We start from the raw sequence: 20,740 nt of genomic DNA on the forward strand, positions 1-20,740 counted from the left end.
CCTACCTTAGTGAAAGAAGTCACTGTATTCTTATTTTGATACAGACACTACCATTTCCTTTCTTTTTTTTTTCCTGCTGCACCGCGTAGCTTGCGGGTTCTTAGTTCCCTGACCAAGGATAGAATCTGGGCCCTGGCAGTGAAAGTGCCGAGTCCTAACCACCGGACCACCAGGGAATTCCAGGACACTCACATTTTCTTTCCCAGTTACCCAGACAGGCCATTTCAACATCATCTTGAATTCCTCCTTCACCTGGGCACTGATTGCTAATCGGTCACCATCCTCTCAGCGTGTCCTTTAGAAGATTTCTCACATCCCTTCCTCTGCCTCATTCTGGATACCAGGGCCTCGAGACTTCGTTCTTCTCTAAACTGTCCTTATTGCAGGGTGTTCCTGTACATGCGATCTCAGGGCTTTCATTGTGATGCTCCACAGCTGATGGGCCTCAGCGGCGCTTCCTTGCTAGGAGGTTGAAATCTAAAATCTGCAGCTTGGTATTCAGCGCTTTCATCAGGGGCCCTCCCAGTCTTGTTTCCTACTCATTTCTACCTCCATACTCCACTCCTTTTTTTTTGATCCTGTAGAATTTCCTAAATTCTGACTTTTGTTAATTGTGTCTTTATGGTACTACTTAACTTATTCTTCCCCTTGTTGCCTATAAACTGGTAATTAGATCTAAACTTAATTAGCTTAAGATTTTTTTCAAGGATACTATATAGATGGAGTTGTGCACTACCTATAAATGATCATTTTGCCACTCCTAATGAAAATCATCATTTTGCAAACCCTAATGAAAGTAGTAGATCTAGGCAACTAACATCAATGGCCAGTAAAACTGTTAGGCTGGCAATACCTAACCTACAATTTAACATTACTAAAGGAGAGGCAGCCAGTTATGATATGCCTTGTTGTAACACGCAGTAGGGTGCAGCATGCTTTTTTTGGACTTCAGACAAGGAGCTTTTGCTTTTGAGGAGATAAATTTCCTTGGCCTGATGACAAGAGCAGTAGATGTGTCCAGGGGTGAGGCTGTATGTCCTTGGTTTAGCCATTGTAGGTTTATGACCCTGTGGGAAATTTTCATAAGGAGGGTCAAAAATTCAAGATGCCCATTTTCCAAGTTGTTTTCTAAGGTGCTGCCTGAGCTTTAGACTAGAAGAGCCGTGTGGGGGGAGGGGTGGGGGGAGAGAGAGAGAATGTGTGTGTTTGTTGGATGGAGGGGCTGTTGAAATCCCAGGTTAACCCTGATTTCCATCTCAAATCCAGGACGATTCAGACCAACTTCCTTTGGGAAAACAGACGTTCTTGGTGAACATGTTCTGGCTGATTCATTTGTGATGCTCCTACTGTTGCTAACTGAAATCAGACACCTAGTTCTCAGGAAAGGCAGCGGAGGATGGCAGGGTTGGTGGCAGATAGCTGTGGGAATCGAACAAAAGCTTGTTCCTTGGCCACTTGGCCTTCTCTCTGGGAGAATTCTTTGGGCTCCACCCCTCTGATAAGTTTCCCTTTCTGTTTTCCTGGGCGTGAACAGCCTGAAGCAAAAAGGCTGTCCCATTTCTTTGATATCTATGAGGCTTGCATAGCAGAGTTTAGTGGAGGCATTTTTCCAGAAAACTTAAAGCCCTGACATTTGTCTTACTGACGTTGACCTCTGCTCTTCCCAGTAAAAAGTATTCCTCATCTGTCAGTCCGCCCATATGTACTCAGCACCTGCTATATTCCTAGCTTTCAGCTCACAAAGAGCGGTCAGTTATAAATGATGCACCTGTATCCGTGAGTCCTGTAGGAATTCCTGAGAAGCAGAGGGGAGACATGACTTGCACTGGTTCTGCTTGGCTTCCTGCCAGAGATGAGACTTGAGTGCAGTCTTAAAGGATGGGCTGGATTTCCCCAGGACTAGTGTTTTTCAAAGCGTGTTCCATGCACCTGTACTTATCCCAGGGGCTCAGTGGGGGAAAGAAGAGGTTTGTGGTCAGATAGGTTTAGGAAATAATGTGTGTTTATACCTTCTTTAGAAAATGTTCAGTTTGGTTTAACCCAGTATTTCTCAAACATTTAGCCCAAGAACCCTGTTTTTTTTTTTTTTTTTTTGCGGTATGCGGGCCTCTCACTGTTGTGGCCTCCCCCGTTGCGGAGCACAGGCTCCGGACGCGCAGGCTCAGTGGCCATGGCTCACGGGCCCAGCCGCTCTGCGGCATATGGGATCCTCCCGGACCGGGGCACGAACCCGTATCCCCTGCATCGGCAGGCGGACTCTCAACCACTTGCGCCACCAGGGAGGCCCACCCTGTTTATTTTTATCCAATGGAATACACTTAGGTAAATTACTACTCTGTGCTGAGGGCAAAGAAAGTCACAACAGTCCAGATTGTGGATGGGTAGGGAAGATGGCTCTTTCAGGAGTCTGTGAGGAGATGAGTATCTCTAAAAGACTTTGTAGGTGTCCCTAATCACAGACCAGCTACCCAAAGTGCCTCCTGTGGGGGGTTCACTTGGAAGAAGCCTTTGTAATCCAGTGGGAGCTGCAGGGAGCTACTCTCGTGGTCTTGCCTAGGATGCTTCTTGTGCTTTGCAGGATGTCTGGCACTGGAGGATTCTAGAGTCTGCCCTGCCCTCCAGAAAGTTGATTGAGACCTAGAGATTCAGGTTCTGAAGAACAGGAGGCTTTTCAATCAGTATCTTCAGCCGTAGCCTAGATAGAAAAGTCAGCTTTCTAACTTGAAGTAAGGGTAGTCCCTTCCGAAAATGAAACTGCACTCAGCCTGAGGGGCCGGGTCAAGGGGCCAGGGCAGTGCGAGAGCTCCCCCTGCTGCCTCCCTGCCCTCATTGCTCTCCACACTTTGCTTGCCTTTCCGCTTAAACAAACACAAGCACCACAAAGGCCACAGATGGAGAGTGATTGTCCCTTGGCCTGGCCTCTTGGAGGCCACCTCAGCCTTCAGTGTGTGTTGAACTTTGCCCTGTCACTTCAGAGCCTTGTTCCCTCCTGTTCTTCCAGTTTTTAGATCTGTTTTTCCCTTTCCACAGTCCTCTCTGACTCGTACTCTAGCCACATTCGCAGGCATCCTGACGTTGCACACTTGAGCCGTTGCAGGCTATCAGTCCTAGCTTTCCAGTCATCTGTGCTGCCTCCATCGCCTCTCAACCCCCTTCCCACAGAGCTTTTTGATATTCACAAATGCCGTCTTTTCCAGGAGGACCTCATGCCTCAAGTCCCCACTTCTCACCCACGACACAGTTCCTTCTGGCTAAATGGTGTCTCGGTATCTTCTCCCCCGCCTCCAGTGTCTGGTCTGGTTCTCCCCCAGATCCAGCACAGATCCAGCCTGAAGGGTTGGGAAGGTGGTGTGTAATGCAGTAGCAAGGAGGGAAGGATGGCTAAGTACTCTGGTTCTAATACTTGCTCTTTTTCTAGCCACGGCACTGACGAAGGGCAGCAAATCCTGCAGCAGCCGGTGCCAGAGAGACTGGAATTTGTGTGCAGTTTTCTGCAGAGTAAGCACCTTTCTTATCTAGCTGGGAAGGAGCTGCTTCCTCAGCTCCTGGGACTTGGGGATCTGGACCTGGAAGAACCAGGTCCCAGGTATCTGGGGGAGCAAAGGCTCGAGGCTGCCCACTCTGTACCACCAAGATGAGTACAACTGGGGTGGCTTCCCTGGGCCTGGTGATGCCTGCACCAGTTGGGGAGGAGTGTCCCTGCAGTCCCAGAGCCCATTTCAGGATCCAGGTAGAGCCAGAGGGTCGGTTTTGGGGACTCATCACCTTGGGCTCCCATTCCTCCCACTGCAAGGAGACAGAAGGATCCATGTTACCCTCTTCCCCTTGCAAGAAAAACATTTTACCCTGATAACATTGAATTAATTGCTTAGGTGATAGGTATAGGGGCACAGGCAGGTTAAGGTTGAAATCTTGGCCCTCCTACTCTACTGCTTGTGTGACCTTTCTGGACATGGGTTCCCTGTCTTTAAAATGAAGATCATAGTAATTGCTCTTAAGGTTGATGGATAGAGTAAATAAGAACACATGCGGGACTTCCCTGGTGGTCCAGTGGTTAGGACTCTGTGCTCCCAATGCAGGGGGCCTGGGTTCGATCCCTGGTCAGGGAACTGGATCCCGCATGCCGCAACTAAGACCCGGTGCAGCCAAATAAATAAATGAATGAGTGAATTAATATTAAAAAAAATAACACATGCAAAGCTTCTAACACAGCACTTGTGAATTCCCCTCCCTCATATAGCTGTGGACAGAGTCCTCATCTTTGACACGGGAGCTATCTACCATCCCCACCTCAAGAGAATTATAAGAAAGGTGATAATGGATTTAGATAAATCAGGGTGTTAGTAATTGAGCCATGCCCCTCTGGCAGCATAAGAACCAGGTGTCCCAGCCCTGGTCTGACTCAGGGCTTCCTCTGCAGCCGCAGTTGGAATGAGACTCTTGAGTGACCTGGAATCTCTGGGCTCCTCCTCTGTGGTGCTGAGTGGGAGTTGGTGCGTGGGTAGGTGAGTGCAATGTCAGGCCCCAGAGCTGCTGTGAATTCCAGCCTGCTTTCTTCTTGAACTATCCCTGTAGTTCTTGGACCAATCCAGGATAGAACTAACTTCAGGTGGAAACGTGTATGTTGGGCGAGAGGGGACCTAGGAGTAAGGAGCCCTGCGTCTCCTGGTCCCACCAGCCTTTCTGCTCCTCTGACTGTGATGTGTTCTGATGATCTCAGGGATGGTCCCCAGGAAATTCACCTTGTTTTCTACATTGTTGTCATTACAGGAAACCGAAAACATCCCTCTTCTCCAGAATGCCTGGTGTCAGTGCAGAAGGTGATGGAGGGATCAGAGCTGGAACTTGCCAAGGTACCCGTGGAATACCAGACTGGTCTGGGCGGAGGGTGGCACCAGAGGGGCCTGCAGAGGAGCCTTCTCTTAACCCAGAAGAAGTGGTGGGGCTTTATTTCTGGGCCTCGTGGAGATTGGCGGTAGGTCCAGGCAGCTACCTAGTGAGGCAGAGGCTGATTCAGCCAAGGATTTTAGGAGCCCACCTTTATGACAGAGAGCTTGACTAGATCATTACTGTGGCCTCAGTGGAGACCTGGTAGGAATCAGGCCTCACCCAGCTGTCGTCACACTTTTCTTTTTAGCTCAGTCCACTTCATTCCCTCTTCTGTTTCTGGGTGCTGGCCTATAGAGGATGCCTTAAGCTTCATACCCAGGGTTCCATGAGTCCAGGAATTCAGTTATGCAGGAATTCTGGCACCTGGCTTTTTGCACAGTGAGCACTGAGTCCTCAATCAAGTGATTCCTGATGCAGTTAAGGGCAGTGGCCTGGGGCTGCTGAATTCTAGGAGCTTTGGAAGGGTCTCAGAATAGCTCAGAGTCCCCAGAGTGGGGCAGGGGTTGGGGACCGAGAAGAGAGTCCTGCTCAGTGATTGCCTCCTGTTTGGCTTCTAGATGACCATGCTGCTCTTATACCACTCCTCCATGAGCTCCAGAAGTCCCAGGGACTGGGAACAATTTGAATACAAGATTCAGGTAAGCCCTTGTGCCTCCACCCCGCCCAGCAGGTCTTGCCTGTGTTTTACCTCATTCCAGTTGTTTTTCTTTAAACAACATATGTTGTTTTTTAAAAAAATTATGTTATAGTAGTTATAGTCATTCATTATAGAAAGTCTGGAAGATATAAAAAAGCACAAAGAAGGAAATAACAGTTGCCAGTAATCTCATTCTCAGCAATAACTGCTAACTTTTAAAGGATATACTTCCATGTCCTTTTCATGTACATAAGTTTAACTGTACCCGTACCTGAACTGTTTGGCACGTAGAAATTATTCTTTCTTCGTATATGTGCTCCCGTATGTGTGTGTGTGTGTGTTTTACACAAACTGTCACTCCATTTCTTCCTCCTTTCCTCTAGTAGGAAGGATTAGTGAGAATGTCTTTGTCCGTCATGACAGTCTAGCTCAGAGCGGTTATGTCCTCTCCCCTCCTCTGCATGGTCCCTAAGTGAAGAGGAGTTGGTGCATCTGCTTCATTAGAGAGGGAATTGACCTGGTTTCCAGGAGCTACCTGCCATATGGGTCCTGATGTTTTCCTTGCTTCCTATATGAGCAGCTGTCCTTTATTTTCCAGAGCAGAAGCAGCTGGGATGCCACAGTGGGTAATGTAGGTGACTGGTGGGGCAGTGTCCAGAGAGCTGTGGCCTTTCATGTGGTGATAGAAATGTTGAGTCATCCCATTTCGTACTCACTTAGCTCGTGGCTCGTCTCTGGGGTTGGGGGTTGTAGTGGGAGGCATGGGTGGCTCCTTCCTTTCTTTTTTTTTTGGGGTGGGGGCGCGGTACGCGGGCCTCTCACTGCCGTGGCCTCTCCCGTTGTGGAGCGCAGGCTCAGCGGCCATGGTTCACAGGCCGAGCCGCTCCGTGGCATGTGGGATCCTCCCGGCCTGGGGCACAAACCCGCATCCCCTGCATCGGCAGGCGGACTCTCAACCACTGCGCCACCAGGGAAGCCCTCCTTCCTTTCTTTAACCTTTTCTCTGCTCCAAGCTGATCATAGACCTGGTAGAAACAAATTCTAAAGGAATAAGGAACTACAGAGATGACCAGGATAATCAGATCAACTCTGTAGCTTTGGAATTCAGACAGAGAAGGCAAGATTATACCTGCTGGTGGCTAAGCTTTGGATGAGCCCTGGAGGTGTTCTCACTCAGACAAAGAACAACAGTGAGGTCAGCTGGAAGAGGCCAACGGGGTTATGTATAAAAGCTTTCTGACTGCATTACTTTGCCTGTTCTCATCTCATGGTCAGGAGCAAAGTCCGTTTGGACCTCTGTCTCACCCTGGGTGCATCTTTAGGGGAGAAGAGGGGCTGGGGACAAGTAGGGTGAACATGTCTCTGGTGGAGTGTTCTTGGCTGGACCATGGGTCTTCAGGTCTGAGAGGAAGAATGGGCTCCAGCAGGCTCCTAGGGCTGGCACGGCCAGGATGGTGCCCTCCATCCCTTCGGGCCTCCTGAACACCTAAATGATGCTCTTTCTCTGTCTGTGGTCCAGGCTGAGTTAGCTGTCATTCTCAAATTTGTGCTGGACCATGAGGATGGGCTAAACCTGAATGAGGACTTAGAGAACTTCTTACAGAAAGGTAAGTTGGGATCACTCCCAAGGATCCTATCTTTTCTGAGCTGGGGACTGCTAGGATGCTGAGTTGTCAGGAAGTGCAGTGGGGATTTGCCCCAACACAAGTCACAGAGCTGGTGCTTAGGAAACGTGTGTAAGGGGGTAAGTTGGTTTCTGGGCCATGTTGCCATCATCCCAGTTCCCACAGAGCTCCTTCTTGCGCCTGGCAGCAGCTAAGCAGAACATTTATAAGTGATCATGTCTGCTGCGGGTTCTCCTTGACTACCCGCCCCCCCTCCCCTCACACACACACACTTCTTTTTTTGTTTTTTATAGTTTAAACAGTCATTACTCTAGGCTTATAAGCTGGGAGTACACAGTCTTAGAAAATTGTTTTTCCTACATAATGCCCGTGTTCTAGGTGGGAAGGCAGATACATAAACCAGAATGTATGATAAGGAATAAGTGCTAGAACAGGGAGATATCGAATCTACCAAGTGTCTTGCTGGAAGTACATCAGAAAGAGTGAGAGTGCTGCCTGTTTGGAAGAGCCATCTAACGACAACAGGGTGTAAGGTGTGGGTCTAGGCACGTTCATCCAGCCACTGAATTTGATGTTCCTTGTGTTCAGGTTCCTCGTGAGCCCTTCAGGTGGAGATGTTGCAGATGTGAGTCTAGAATGCAGGAGAGGGCTCTGGGCCAGGCTGTGGGCTTGCAAGTCTGTGTGTGGATGGCCGTTGAAGCCTTGGGCACTGTGGGCAGAGCACATGGGCCCCATCAGAGCTCTGGGGCTTGGAGGGCAGGTGGGAGAGGGAGGGAGGAGCAGGTGAGGGAGACGGAGACCCGGTGTTAGAAGTAGGAGGGCCATGCGAAGGTCACCGTGGGAACCAAGGGAAGAGGAGGTTTTGAGAAAGAAGTCATACTGGCAGTGCACGATTTCAGAATGGAGGGCTTCAGCAAGGAGGCTGGTGGCTCTGACTCGAGAGGTCATTGGGGCTGAGAGGAGATCTGCTCAGGGTTGGCTTGAGGGAAAAGCGTGAGCACTTGGTCCAGTCTCTGAGCACGGGGGACACAGTCACTTCACTGCGCTCTTTGAGTGCTGGTGATCTGTGGAAACGGAAGCCCCTTGCTTGATTTGGCCTAGGGCACTGACCTCTGGATAACCCAGACACCAGGCTTCAGGTTCTGCCCAGGCGCCTCCCTCTGCAGCTTACCTATAAGTGTCTGGATTCATTCCCACTAAGGCGAGTTCTCAAATTGTGTAAAGATGCAAATCTGTCCACCCTCTTACTAACCTCTCTTTGGCTTGTTTACTCCTTGCCCTCTAGCTCCTGTCCCTTCCCCCTGTTCCAGCACCATCGCTGAAGAGCTCTCCCCACCCAGCCACCAGGCCAAGAGGGAGGTTCGCTTCCTAGAGCTACAGAAAGTCGCCTCTTCCAGTGGGAACAAGTATGTGCTGGGCCTCTTCTCCCGGGATGGGGCCTCAACATCCAGTCTTCAGATCCCTGCATCCTAGAGGCTAAGCTGTTGACCAGCCCCTTACGTCATCAAGAGTGCTTGGAGTATCTTGTAGAACTGGGATGCCCTCCCCTGCCCCAGTACTAATGGGGGAATTGGTTGGGATCTGTCCTCGGCAGAAGGCCTCTCAAAGGCTGTTCTCTGTTTATAGAATTTCTTGCTTCCCTGGAGACTGTGCTAAAGTCCGTTCTCCTAGTGCAGCTCTGTAGAGGCAAAGGGAATGCACTCCTTTTGCACCGATGGGGGCGGGGGAGGGCATAGAGAAAATGAAGCCTTGGAGGAAGGAGAAGAAAAGCTTTCTCAGGGTCATGTCATAAGGCACGAGGTAGCACTGCAGACAGAACCCAGGTGTTTGGGTCCCGCAGCCGCTGCTCACAACCATAGGGCCCGGCTCCCCCAGCCCCGCCTGTGGTCAGTAGCTTCAGCCCTCATGTCAGTTTCTGACCATGGCATCTGGACCATCTCCTTCCTCAGCTTCCTCCCAGGTTCTCCAGCCTCCCCCATGGGTGACATTCTGCAGACCCCACAATTCCAGATGAGGCGGCTGAAGAAGCAGCTTGCGGATGAGAGAAATAATCGAGACGAGCTGGAGCTGGAGTTGGCCGAGAACCGCAAGCTCCTCACAGAGAAGGGTAGGTGGCTGGCCGCTGGCAGATGTGTGTTACCGGGCAGCATTTGGGATTTTCATCCGGGGAAGCGCTGGGCTTGTCTGAGGCGTGGCCCCTCTGTCTTCCATGTTGTCCCCTCTGCTGGCCTGGGACCTTAGAGCTCAGCCCTGAGCCTGTCAGGCTGACCTCCTGGAAGCTGGTTCTGTCCTTGCCACCCTCCTTCCTTTCCCTGGGATTGGACGCCCCCTCCTCCCTCCCCCTCCCCCTCCTCCCTCCCCCTCCTCCCCTTAGTCCTGTGCTAACTCTCCTCTTTTCTCCCCTCCTCTGGGGCAGATGCGCAGATAGCCATGATGCAGCAGCGCATCGACCGCCTGGCTCTGCTGCACGAGAAGCAGGCAGCCAGTCCGCTGGAGCCCAGGGAGCTTGAGGAGCTCCGTGGCAAGAATGAGAGGTACAGTGCTCCCTACCGTCCTTCCCACACCCGGGGCAGGGGAGACATGCTCTTTCCTCACTGCTCCCCTCGCTTGCAGCCTCACCATACGGCTCCACGAAACTCTGAGGCAGTGCCAGGACCTGAAGACAGAGAAGAGCCAGATGGATCGCAAAATTAACCAGCTTTCTGAAGAGAATGGGGACCTTTCCTTTAAGGTGAGTGTTGAGGTTTCTGGCCCCCACCTGGAAGCCCCTTAGCTTGAATTGGTCTGGAAAATTCCCCCAAAGAGGGTTGAGGAGAATGTCCTCATTCCGTAATTGGCTCCTGCCAGGGACCAGCTGGTGGCCCTAAGTTTTGATTTGTAGTCCTGAGTCAGAGACGTGAATAGTTGCGATTGGTTTGAGGAAGGTTGGAAGGCTAATGGGAGCCATCCAGGCCCTGGAGCTCAGGGGGAAGATAGCAGTGGTGTTGGCAGTTTTGACCCTGGGTGATGGGCGTTCCCTCTTGTCTGTCTTAGCTGCGGGAGTTTGCCAGTCACCTGCAGCAACTACAGGGGGCCCTCAATGAACTGACAGAAGAGCACAGCAAGGCCACTCGGGAGTGGGTGGAGAAGCAGACCCATCTGGAGAAGGAGCTCGGCACAGCCCTGCAGGACAAGGTAACCCTCTGCTTCGGGAAGTCAGGGCCACAGTCTTGACCACACACTCAAAGCTGAATTCCGTTTACCGCTCTATTCTTTGGGGCCTTTGGGAATTATGCTGACTACTTGTCAAGGCTTAATAGTGTGCTGTAATGGGCTTCAGGCCAGTACACCTATGAATCCTGTCTCTGCTGTTTACAAGGTGTGGCTCTTGGACAAGTTACTTGACTTCTTTCTAGGCATCCTTTTCCTAAAATGGGAAAAAGAATGGGTAGCTGCCTCATCATCCGTTGTAAGATAATGCATATAGAGCACTGAACACACATTGTCTGGTGCAAAGTGAGCTCTCAGTAAATTAGTTGCTGTTATTATTATTGCTGCTAAGAATCCAGCTCTGCCACTTATTAATAACCATGTAGCCCGGGGGCAAGGCACTTAATTTCTGAGCTTCAGATTCTTACCCTTTTAAAAAAAAAAAAACAAAAAAGGGATGGTAGTAGCTACCTCCCAGATCTTTTGGGTAGGTTAGACATTCAGAGAGGTACCCAGCACAGTGCCTGGCCCATTGTAGGTACTTAGTGAACAGTGGCGTAAAGTCGGGCAGGGGACCAGGGGATGCTGCTGCTGTTGATGCTCGGACTGTTGGGATATTTTTAAGCTGGTGGGTTTTGGGATTATCTGAGAGCCAAGACATGACTGAGGAAAGGCATACAGTGAGGAAATCTGGAGTAAACTCAGCAGCCTTGGAGAAGAAATGAGCAGGTCACTTGACTTAATTGAGCCCTGGTACTAGGGCTAGAAAGTCAGGCCTCTCATGGTCCCAGGTCCTTGGTTTCTGCAAGTTCCCCTAGGTCAGGGCAAAAGGAGATCTTGGTAATAAGGTAATCGGGTCTTATGTTTTGTTGATGTTCAAAAGGGTTCGTATGGTAATCTGGTGCCTGTTCCACTTCTGTTAACATGGGGCTCTTGTTTATTCCCAGAAATGCCTTGAAGAGAAGAATGAAATCCTTCAGGGAAAACTTTCACAGCTGGAAGAACATTTGGCCCAGCTCCGGGAGAACCCACCCCGGGAGAAGGGCGAGGTGCTGGGTGACGTCTTGCAGGTAGGATCTCAGGGGCAGGGGTGAGACCTGTGTGCTGGGATTGCAGCAGACCCATGTTCGCCATGTTCAGGTTCCTGGCGGACCTCAATCCCCAGAGGGGCCAGGGGGACCGCGGAGTCGTGCTGAGCCCCATTTGTCTCTTTATCTCACCAGCTGGAAACTCTCAAGCAAGAGGCAGCCACTCTAGCTGCAGACAACACCCAGCTCCAAGCCAGAGTGGAGGTGCTGGAGACTGAGCTGGGCCAGCGGGAAGCCAAGCTGCTTGCTGAGCGGAGCCACTTTGAAGAAGAAAAGCAGCAGTTGGCCAGCCTGATTGCCGAGCTGCAGGGCTCCCTGTCCAACCTTGGCCAGGCCAAGGAAGAGCTGGAGCAGGCCTCTCAGGCTCAGGGGGCCCGGCTGTCTGCCCAGGTGGCCACGATGACCTCTGAGCTCACCACCCTCAAGGCCACCGTCCAGCAGCGGGATCAAGAACTGGCTGGCCTAAAGCAGCAGGCCCAAACAGAGCAGGCGCAGCTCGCGCAGACCCTCCAGCGGCAGGAACAGGCCTCCCAGAGCCTCCGCCAGCAGGTGGAGCAGCTGAGCAGCAGCCTGAAGCAGAAGGAACAGCAGTTGGAAGAGGCCGCCGAGGAGCAGAAGGCCACCCGGCGGGACCACGCCCAGCAACTGGCCACTGCGGCTGAGGAGCGGGAGGCCTCTTTACGGGAGAGGGATGCGGCCCTCCAGCAGCTGGAGGCATTGGAGAAGGAGAAGGCCGCCAAGCTGGAGGTCCTGCAACAGCAGCTTCAGGCTGCTAGTGAAGCCCGGGACAGTGCCCAGACCTCGGTGACACAGGCCCGGCGGGAGAAGGCAGAGCTGAGCCAGAAGGTGGAGGAGCTCCATGCCCATGTTGAGGCAGCCCATCAGGAGCGGTGTGAGGCGCAGGCCCAGGTGGCAGAGCTGAAGGCCCAGCTGAGGTCTGAGCAGCAAAAAGCAACCGAGAGAGAAACAGTGGCCCAGGAGAAGGCCCAGCTCCAGGAGCAGGTTCGGGCCCTTGAGGAGTCCTTGAAGGTCACCAAGGGCAGCCTGGAAGAGGAGAAGCACAGGGCTGCAGACATCCTGGAAGAGCGGCAGCGATGCATCTCCAGGCTGGAGGCAGAGGCCCGGAGCCTGGTGGAGCAGCACAAGCAGGAACAGGAGGAGCTGGAAGAAGAGAAGGCCGGGCGCAAGGGGCTGGAGGCCCGACTACAGCAGCTCGGGGAGGCCCATCAGGCCAAGACGGAAGCCCTGCGGCAGGAGCTGGCTGAGGCCATAGCCTCCCAGCGCGAGGCCGAGAGTGAGTGTGAGCAGCTTGCCAAGGAGGTGGCCACCTGGCGTGAGCGGTACGAGGACAGCCAGCAGGAGGAGGCGCAGTACGGCGCCATATTCCAGGAACAGCTGATGACCCTGAAGGAGGAATGCGAGAAGGCCCGCCAGGAGCTGCAGGAGGCAAAGGAGAAGGTGGCAGGGATAGAGGCCCACAGCGAGCTCCAGATCGGCCGGCAGCAGAGTGAGCTTGCTCAGCTCCACGCCAGCCTGGCCAGGGCCCTGCAGCAGGTCCAGGAGAAGGAGGTCAGGGCCCAGAAGCTCGCAGACGACCTGTCTGCTCTGCAGGAGAAGATGGCTGCCACCAGCAAGGAGGTGGCCCGCCTGGAGGCCTTGGTGCGCAAGGCGGGTGAGCAGCATGAAACGGCCTCCCAGGAGCTACTCAAGGAGCCGCCCAGGGCAGGAGACAGAGAGTCGGAGTGGCTGAAAGAGCATCAGGGACGCCCGTTCTGCAGCACGCAGGCTGCACTGCAGGCCATGGAGCGTGAGGCAGAGCAAATGGGCAGTGAGCTGGAGAGGCTGCGGGCTGCGCTGGTGGAGAGCCAGGGGCAGCAGCAGGAGGAGCGTGGGCAGCAGGAGAGGGAGGTGGCGCGGCTGACCCAGGAGCGGGGCCGGGCCCAAGCCGACCTTGCCCTGGAGAAGGCTGCCAAGGCCGAGCTTGAGATGCGGCTGCAGAATGCCCTCAACGAGCAGCGTGTGGAGTTTGCCGCCTTGCAGGAGGCACTGGCCCGCGCCCTGATGGAAAAGGAGGGGAAGGATCAGGAGCTGGCCAAGCTTCGTGGGCAGGAGGCAGCCCAGGGGGCAGAGCTGAAGGAGCTTCAGCAGACCGTGGAGCGACTGAAGGAACAGCTGGCCAGGAAAGAGGAGGAGTGCCCACAGTCTCTAGGGGCGGCCGGCCGAGAAGACGCTTCCGAGTCGGGAGCCCAGTCTGAGGCTGCTGGAAAGACGGAGCAGACGGGCCCGGAGCTGGAGGCTCTGCGGGCAGAGGTGAGCAGGCTGGAGCAGCAGGTCCGCGAGTATCAGGAGAAGTCCTCCAGCCTGGAGCGCAGCTTCGAGGCTCAGCGCGCCTCCCACGCGGAGCAGGCCGGTGCTCTGGAGACTTTGCGGGGCCAGTTAGAGCAGAAGGCCCAGGAGCTGGGGAGCGGTCAGGACACCTTAGCCTCAGCCCAAAGGGAGCTGGCCACCCTCCGCGCCAAGGCCCAAGAGCACAGCAAGGCTGAGGATGGGTGGAAGGCACAGGTGGCCCGGAGTCAGCAGGAGGCTGAGAGGAAAAACAGCCTCATCAGCAGCTTGGAGGAGGAGGTGTCCATCCTGAATCGCCAGGTGCTGGAGAAGGAAGGCGAGAGCAAGGAGTTGAAGCGGCTGGTTATTGCCGAGTCAGAGAAGAGTCAGAAGCTGGAAGAGAGGCTGCGTCTGCTCCAGGCAGAGACGGCCAGCAGCAGCGCCAGGGCCGCGGAACGCAGTTCCGCTCTGCGGGAGGAGGTCCAGACCCTCCGGGAGGAGGCGGAGAAGCAGCGGGTGGCTTCTGAGAGCCTGAGGCAGGAGCTGGCCTCGCAGGCAGAGCGAGCGGAAGAGCTGGGCCAAGAGTTGAAGGCTTGGCAGGAGAAGTTCTTCCAGAAGGAGCAGGCCCTCTCTGCCCTGCAGCTTGAGCACACCAGCACGCAGGCCCTGGTGAGCGAGCTGCTGCCCGCTAAGCACCTGTGCCAGCAGCTGCAGGCTGAGCAGGCAGCCACTGAGAAACGCCATCGAGAGGAGCTGGAGCAGAGCAAGCAGGCAGCTGGTGGGCTGCGGGCGGAGCTGCTGCGGGCCCAGCGCGAGCTCGGGGAGCTGGTGCCCCTGCGGCAGAAGGTGGCCGAGCAGGAGCGAGCAGCCCAGCAGCTGCGGGCAGAGAAGGCCAGCTATGCAGAGCAGCTGAGCATGCTGAAGAAGGCTCACGGCCTGCTGGCGGAGGAGAACCGGGGGCTGGGAGAGCGGGCCAACCTCGGCCGGCAGTTTCTGGAAGTGGAGCTGGACCAGGCCCGGGAGAAGTACGGCCAAGAGCTGGCAGCTGTGCGTGCTGAGGCTGAGACCCGTCTGGCCGAGATGCAGCGGGAGGCACAGAGTACTGCCCGGGAGCTGGAGGTGATGACTGCCAAGTACGAGGGTGCCAAGGTCAAGGTCCTGGAGGAGAGGCAGCGTTTCCAGGAGGAGAGGCAGAAACTCACTGCCCAGGTGAGGCACCCAGCTCAAGCATGCCCCCAGAGAGCAGACCTGCGGGAGGGGGACACTGTCCCTCTGCATTCCTGGGCCTCCGGCTCCCGCATGATTAGAGTGTCTTGTCTCCCCACACTCACTGGGTGGCAGAGGAAGAGAGGTGACTGGTAGAGTTCAAGTCTGTTGCCCCCTCGTTGGCCTACAGAAAATACCAATAGCCTCTTCTCCGAAGCCTCTGTCCCTGGAGAGTCAGGCTGCAAAGGCCATCAGCCCACTGAGGCACAGTGTCGTGAGGAGGCGCGCTTGCAGTGGAGGCCCCGAGAGCCACCGGCGACTAGAATGAGCCGAGCTAGCATTTACAAAAATGTTCAGACGTCTAGTTCCATGGGGGGAAGATTAGAGCCTCGGTGAGGTCAGCCTGGCACCAGGGCCAGTGCCTCTTCGGCCCCATCTCATGCTGTCTCCGTTGCCCCTCCCCACGCACAGGTGGAGCAGCTAGAGTTATTTCAGAGAGAGCAAACTAAGCAGGTGATGCCTGAGGTCCTCGCTAAATGCTGGCTGCTTAAGCGGTGACTGGTCTCGGTGCATGACGGCGGCTGCAGCTTGCCTCCGCTGGCGCCTGTTGTGAACTGTTTGTGAAGGGGGCAGGGTCAAGCCATGGAACCCAGGCCCAGGCCGCCCCGGAGTGCGGTGTGCAAGGCCCTCTCTCAGGCCTCATCCCACCCATCCCAGGTCGGCCTCTCCACTTTTCTGTGCTTTCATCGCTTGTCAGGGATGAGGGGTAGGGTAGGCTTCATCTTTCCCATAGCAGATCCAGCGACAGACTGCTCTTGGGATTCCCAAACCTCCAAGTCCTGCTCCGAGTTTGGGTACTCAACTGTGGGGACTCACAGGATGCCCATGGGCCTTGTTTAACACAGGCCCCTTCTTTCCCACAGAAACCAGAAAGATGATGTGCAGGAGGTCCCCACAGGTGAGGGGGGTTGTGAGCTCAGGATGCCTGCCCATCACCCTCTGGGGTTTTAACCCCGAGCATGGAATAGAGATGTCTGGGAGCAGGAAGGCCAAGGTTGAGAGGAGCAGGAGGGGCTCCCACAAGTCAGAGGAGGTGAGGTCTGGCTGCCGCGCCCTCACAAGGATCTCTGCTGCCCTAGACGTCAAAGCTATCGAACTGGTATTTAGTGGGAGCACCCTTTCCACCACCCCTCCTACCCTGTCACCTCGGGCCTGCTGAAGAGTTGGCCCTTCTCTCCTCCCATCACCTCCTCCGAGGAGCCTGAGATGATGGGGGAGGTCAAACTGAATAGCAAACAGTTAGCAATGGAGCCCTTGCCTCTCGCCTTTGCTGATCACGCTTGAGCTCCTGGAATGCCTGGGGGAGCCAGGAGTGTTTGTGGCTGTTATGCTCCCTCTCGTCCCCTCCCTCCCTTCGCTCTTCCTCTCTGTGGGAGTGGGGTGGGCTTGGAGTACGTGTGCTGCCCCTGCTCTCCTCTTCCAGCAGCCTGACCCCCAGTGCTAATCACAGCAGCCGCACCGCCAGCGCCAACCCTAACGGCTTGTGGATATTGGGAAGAGGTCCGAGCATCTGGCTTTTGCTCTGGCCGTTTCTGGGAGGAGGGGGGATGTATATTCATTGAGCACGTCTGCTGGAGTGGTAGACTGGGTCCCCTCGTCCTGTCCCGCCCGGGGAGGTTGGGGCTGCGAGCGGCCGCGGCAGTAGGGCTTGGTGGGGTGTCAGCTCCCGAGTCGGCTCTGCTGTCTCTGTCTCTGCAGGCGGGGGTTGGAGGCGAGCACAGGCAGGTGGCTCTGGCAGCACTTGAGTTGGGTCACGTCACTCCCGTCCTGCTGACCAGCCTGGGCAGCAGGCCGTTCCCTAATTAGAGGCCAGAGAAAGGGCCCGAGTTTCTTCTTCCAGGAACACTGGGGACTGGTCTGGGGAAAACCCCGTAATTTGTCTGGACATCCAGGGGAAGGCCTCCTGAGTCTTGTCTTCTCCTTTTCCCTTCCTGCCCCAGGTGGAAGAACTGAGTAAGAAGCTAGCTGACCATGACCAAGCCAGCAAGGTGCAGCAGCAGAAGCTGAAGGTGGGACAGCTGGGGGATGGGCCTGCCCTCTGCTGGCCTCAGGTTGAGCGGGGAGGGAAGGTGCTAAGCCCCTGGGTTGGGGCACCCTGGGGCCTGGCAGCCTCAGGAGCCCTGCCTGTGCCTCTGGGAGCTCTCGAGGGAAGACCAGAGTGGCTCCCAACCCCCAGACCTTCACTGTCTGCTACAGTAGCCACTAGCCATGTGTGGTTATTTAAATTGAAATTAAATTAAAAATTCAGTTTCTCAGTTGCGCTAGCCACAGTTCCACTGCTCAGTAGCCATGTGTGGCTAGTGGCTGCCGTACCGGACAGGGCAAATCAGAACATTTCCATCACTGCAGAAAGTTTAATTGGGTTGCACTGCTAAATCTCGGGGAGGAGCATCAGTAACGTTTAATATTACAATGCAATTTAATATTCTTAATGCTTTCAGCGATGTCACCTTCTTTGGTTTAATATTTGCTTTTTTGCAGCTCTAGGCGTCACAGCTTTTAGTTAGGGGCAAAGGAATTCGGCACCATTGGCCCTGGGAGGGTCACAGGAGTTGGTGGGAGCTCAGAGCTTTGTTTCCCCAGCTCCACACCATGTCACAATTACGTGATAAACAGATGCTTATTACACCCTTCTTAGGGGCCTTCCTGGTGCTGGGAGATGTGGAGAGGTAAGGCTGGATGGCCCTGTCCAGTGCCTGCTCCAGAAGTAGTATTTGCTGGTGGTGTAGGCGGACAGAGAATGCGCCACAGGCCCTGCTCCCCAGGAGTCTGTGGTCTGGATAGGAGGCGGTGCTGGCATCGTAAAGGAGCCCACACAGGCTCTGGAATCAGGTGGACCAGGTTCAAGTCTTACTCTGCTGTTGAGTTACTGTGACCCTGGTCACTTTGCTTTCAAGCTCTGAGCTTAGTTTCTTCATCTCTGAAGTGGAGATAGTTAGTTCCTAGAGGGGTTTTGAGGAGAAATGAGTTCACGTGTCCTCAGAGAGCACACATGGTGTGTGCCTAGCTCCATGCTCTGCACCCTGGTGTTCCCTGGGGATCCGTGCCCTTCCTCCTCGGGGAGACTGTACTCATGGAGAGAGAGTGAGATGGTTTGTGCCTGGTCTCAAAGAAGCAAAGGCAGGCTGCCAGAACTCTTCCAGAAATGGCATTAGCTGGACAGGAAAAGCTCCTCTAGAAGGTGCACTTCGAGGGGTGTGTGGTGTTTTGCTAGGCTGGAGTTGGGAGGGGGTAAAAGGTCTTTTTGTGTGTCCTGAGAGGATAGGCAGGAGTCTGAAAACATCCATGGAGCCCAGGAGGCTGTGGATTAGGGTGGAGCAAACAGACCAGCAGCCCTGATCAGCCTTTCTCGTGCTTTCCAGGCCCAGGGAGGTGAGAGCCAGCAAGAGGCCCAGCGCCTCCAGGCCCAGCTGAATGAGCTGCAGGCCCAGCTGAGCCAGAAGGAGCAGGCGGCTGAGCACTACAAGCTGCAGGTGAGGAGCCTGGTCCTGCCCACCTGCCCTCCTGCCCCACCCCACTCCAGCCCCACCAACCCACCTGCCCTTCCGCCCACCCAGATGGAGAAGGCCAAGACTCATTATGATGCCAAGAAGCAGCAGAACCAAGAGCTGCAGGAGCAGCTGCGGGGCCTGGAGCAGCTGCAGACAGAGAACAAGGAGCTGCGGGCTGAAGCGGATCGGCTGGGCCGGGAGCTGCAGCAGGCCGGGCTGAAGACCAGGGAGGCCGAGCAGACCTGCCGTCACCTCACCGCCCAGGTGCGCAGCCTGGAGGCCCAGGTAGGGCTCTGGCTGCACTGACGCCCTCCCCTCGGTCATACCGGGCCCCGGGCCCTCCTCACCTCAGCCACCCCTGCTTAGGCCTCCCTTCACTCTCCCTCGGCCCTCTCCTTCCCAGGTTGCCCATGCTGACCAGCAGCTTCGGGACCTGGGCAAGTTCCAGGTGGCGACTGACGCCTTAAAGAGCCGGGAGCCCCAGGCTAAGCCTCAGCTGGACTTGAGCATTGACAGTCTGGATCTGAGCTGCGAGGAGGGGACCCCACTCACTATCACCAGGTCAGGAGGCACCCTTCCTCCCTCCGTCTGTTGTCCATTGAGCGCCCACTGTTTATCAGGCTGTATCCTGGGCACTGGGGCTGTGAGATAAATAAGACATGAACCCTTTGCCCTCTGGAAGCTTATTCTTAGAGAAGAATGAAGAAAGTATTAGAGGCATTAGGCCAGATGTTTGTATATAGCACAGTGGGAGTAAATAAAAATGAGTGGTCAGAAAAGGCTTCATGGAGGCTGTCACTCCTGCTCTGAGTCTTGAAAGAAGCCGTAGGGGTGTGTCTGATGGACGGAGAGTGGTGAGAGCAGAGGCCGAGAAAGAGCCTGGATGGGCTGGAACATGAAGTTGCAAGGGCTCGGGCCCAAGTCCCGGAGGAGCAGCTGGACTCCCCACTGAGTGGGGGGTGAGCACATGTGTTGAGGAGCACATGGTCAGGTTTGCATCTTAGAAAGCCTGTCCTGATAGGGCAAAACTGAGACTTCAATAAAAACAATAAATGTGTTTTTAGAAATGTTAAACACTGTGTGTCAGACACTGTCATAAACACCTGAAAAGTATTAATTCATTTATCCCTTAACAACTCTGAGGAAGAGTCTATGATTATCTCCTTTCACAGATGGAACTGGGGCAGAGGGGCAGTCACTTGCCCAAGGTGCCACAGTGGCAGGGCTAGGCTTGAACCTGGGCAGCCTGGCTCGAGTCCTTGCTTGTCTCCACTCTGTGTCTCTCAGAGGCTGTTGTAAGTCTAGGCCAGAGGGGACGAGGCAGGCAGGGAGGGGCGTGAGAGTGGAGTACGGTGTGGTTAGGAGAGCTCTCAGGAGACTCACCGATTGGGTTTGGCCGGAGAGGGAAGAGGTAGGACTGTGCCTGTGTTCGTGGCTGGGGGCTTGGGTGGAGGCTGCCCCTCTCAGCTCCTACTTGCTGAAATAGGAGATACAGGAGGAGGAACAGACAACGGACTTGGTTTGGGACATGTTTGTTGTGGAATCCATGGGGGAGGTCTGGGGCTGTGGATATATGGGTCTGGGGAGCAGGGTTTGGGAATTGCCAGTATTGAGTTCAGAGAGCCATGGAGTGTATAGGCTCACCAGGGATGGAGAACGGATGGAAGGCCAAGGTCAAGGACTCTCCTTGATACCTCTGAGAAATCAGAGAGGGTGGGGTGCTTGACCTGGTCTTCTTGTAATAATAAATGTAGGACTTGGTCGCTTTGGAGCAAAGGGATGGACAAAATGCCTTGTAGCCCCAGGAATGGCACCTCAGCAGATGTTTTCCCCACAGCAAGTTGCCTCGTACCCAGCCAGAGGGCACCAGCATCCCTGGAGAGCCAGCCTCGCCCATCTCCCAGCGTCTGCCCCCCAAGGTAGAATCCCTGGAGAGTCTTTACTTCACCCCCATCCCTGCTCGGGGTAAGCCCCCGCTGGAGAGCAGCCTGGACTCCCTGGGGGATGTCTTCCTGGACTCAGGCCGGAACACCCGCTCCTCTCGTCGGCGCACCACGCAAATCATCAACATCACCATGACCAAGGTCAGGCTGCTGCAAGTGCAGGGCAGCAATGCTTGCTTCCTCTCAAGGGCATTTTCCATCGGGTCCTCAAAACAGCCTCAAGAAGCCGGCAGGGCTGACCAGTCCATACCCACAGATGGGAAAGCTTAAGGGCGGTGACTTGCTT

The 20,740-nt window shown here is 54.8% G+C and overlaps 1 protein-coding gene across 11 annotated transcripts in view; it reads left to right on the forward strand.

The window, feature by feature from the left end:
- NUMA1 (nuclear mitotic apparatus protein 1) overlaps positions 1 to 20,740 on the forward strand; it is a 74,160-nt gene that overhangs the window by 49,409 nt on the left and 4,011 nt on the right. For 9 of the 11 annotated variants that reach the window (XM_060105552.1, XM_060105551.1, XM_060105549.1 and 6 more), the window contains 17 exons: positions 3,419 to 3,498; positions 4,771 to 4,853; positions 5,448 to 5,528; positions 7,047 to 7,134; positions 8,438 to 8,558; positions 9,102 to 9,259; positions 9,569 to 9,686; positions 9,766 to 9,883; positions 10,186 to 10,326; positions 11,289 to 11,411; positions 11,565 to 14,963; positions 15,432 to 15,473; positions 16,961 to 17,029; positions 18,383 to 18,493; positions 18,578 to 18,796; positions 18,915 to 19,072; positions 20,349 to 20,595. In XM_060105552.1, coding sequence (XP_059961535.1) covers positions 3,419 to 3,498; positions 4,771 to 4,853; positions 5,448 to 5,528; positions 7,047 to 7,134; positions 8,438 to 8,558; positions 9,102 to 9,259; positions 9,569 to 9,686; positions 9,766 to 9,883; positions 10,186 to 10,326; positions 11,289 to 11,411; positions 11,565 to 14,963; positions 15,432 to 15,473; positions 16,961 to 17,029; positions 18,383 to 18,493; positions 18,578 to 18,796; positions 18,915 to 19,072; positions 20,349 to 20,595 — 5,356 coding nt within the window. The remainder of the gene's footprint in view (positions 1 to 3,418; positions 3,499 to 4,770; positions 4,854 to 5,447; positions 5,529 to 7,046; positions 7,135 to 8,437; positions 8,559 to 9,101; positions 9,260 to 9,568; positions 9,687 to 9,765; positions 9,884 to 10,185; positions 10,327 to 11,288; positions 11,412 to 11,564; positions 14,964 to 15,431; positions 15,474 to 16,960; positions 17,030 to 18,382; positions 18,494 to 18,577; positions 18,797 to 18,914; positions 19,073 to 20,348; positions 20,596 to 20,740) is intronic. The other 2 variants (XM_060105556.1, XM_060105558.1) reach the window with 2 other exon arrangements.

Source organism: Mesoplodon densirostris, chromosome 7, assembly GCF_025265405.1.
Source record: "Mesoplodon densirostris isolate mMesDen1 chromosome 7, mMesDen1 primary haplotype, whole genome shotgun sequence".
In the NCBI taxonomy this organism is placed as follows: Eukaryota; Metazoa; Chordata; class Mammalia; order Artiodactyla; family Ziphiidae; genus Mesoplodon; species Mesoplodon densirostris.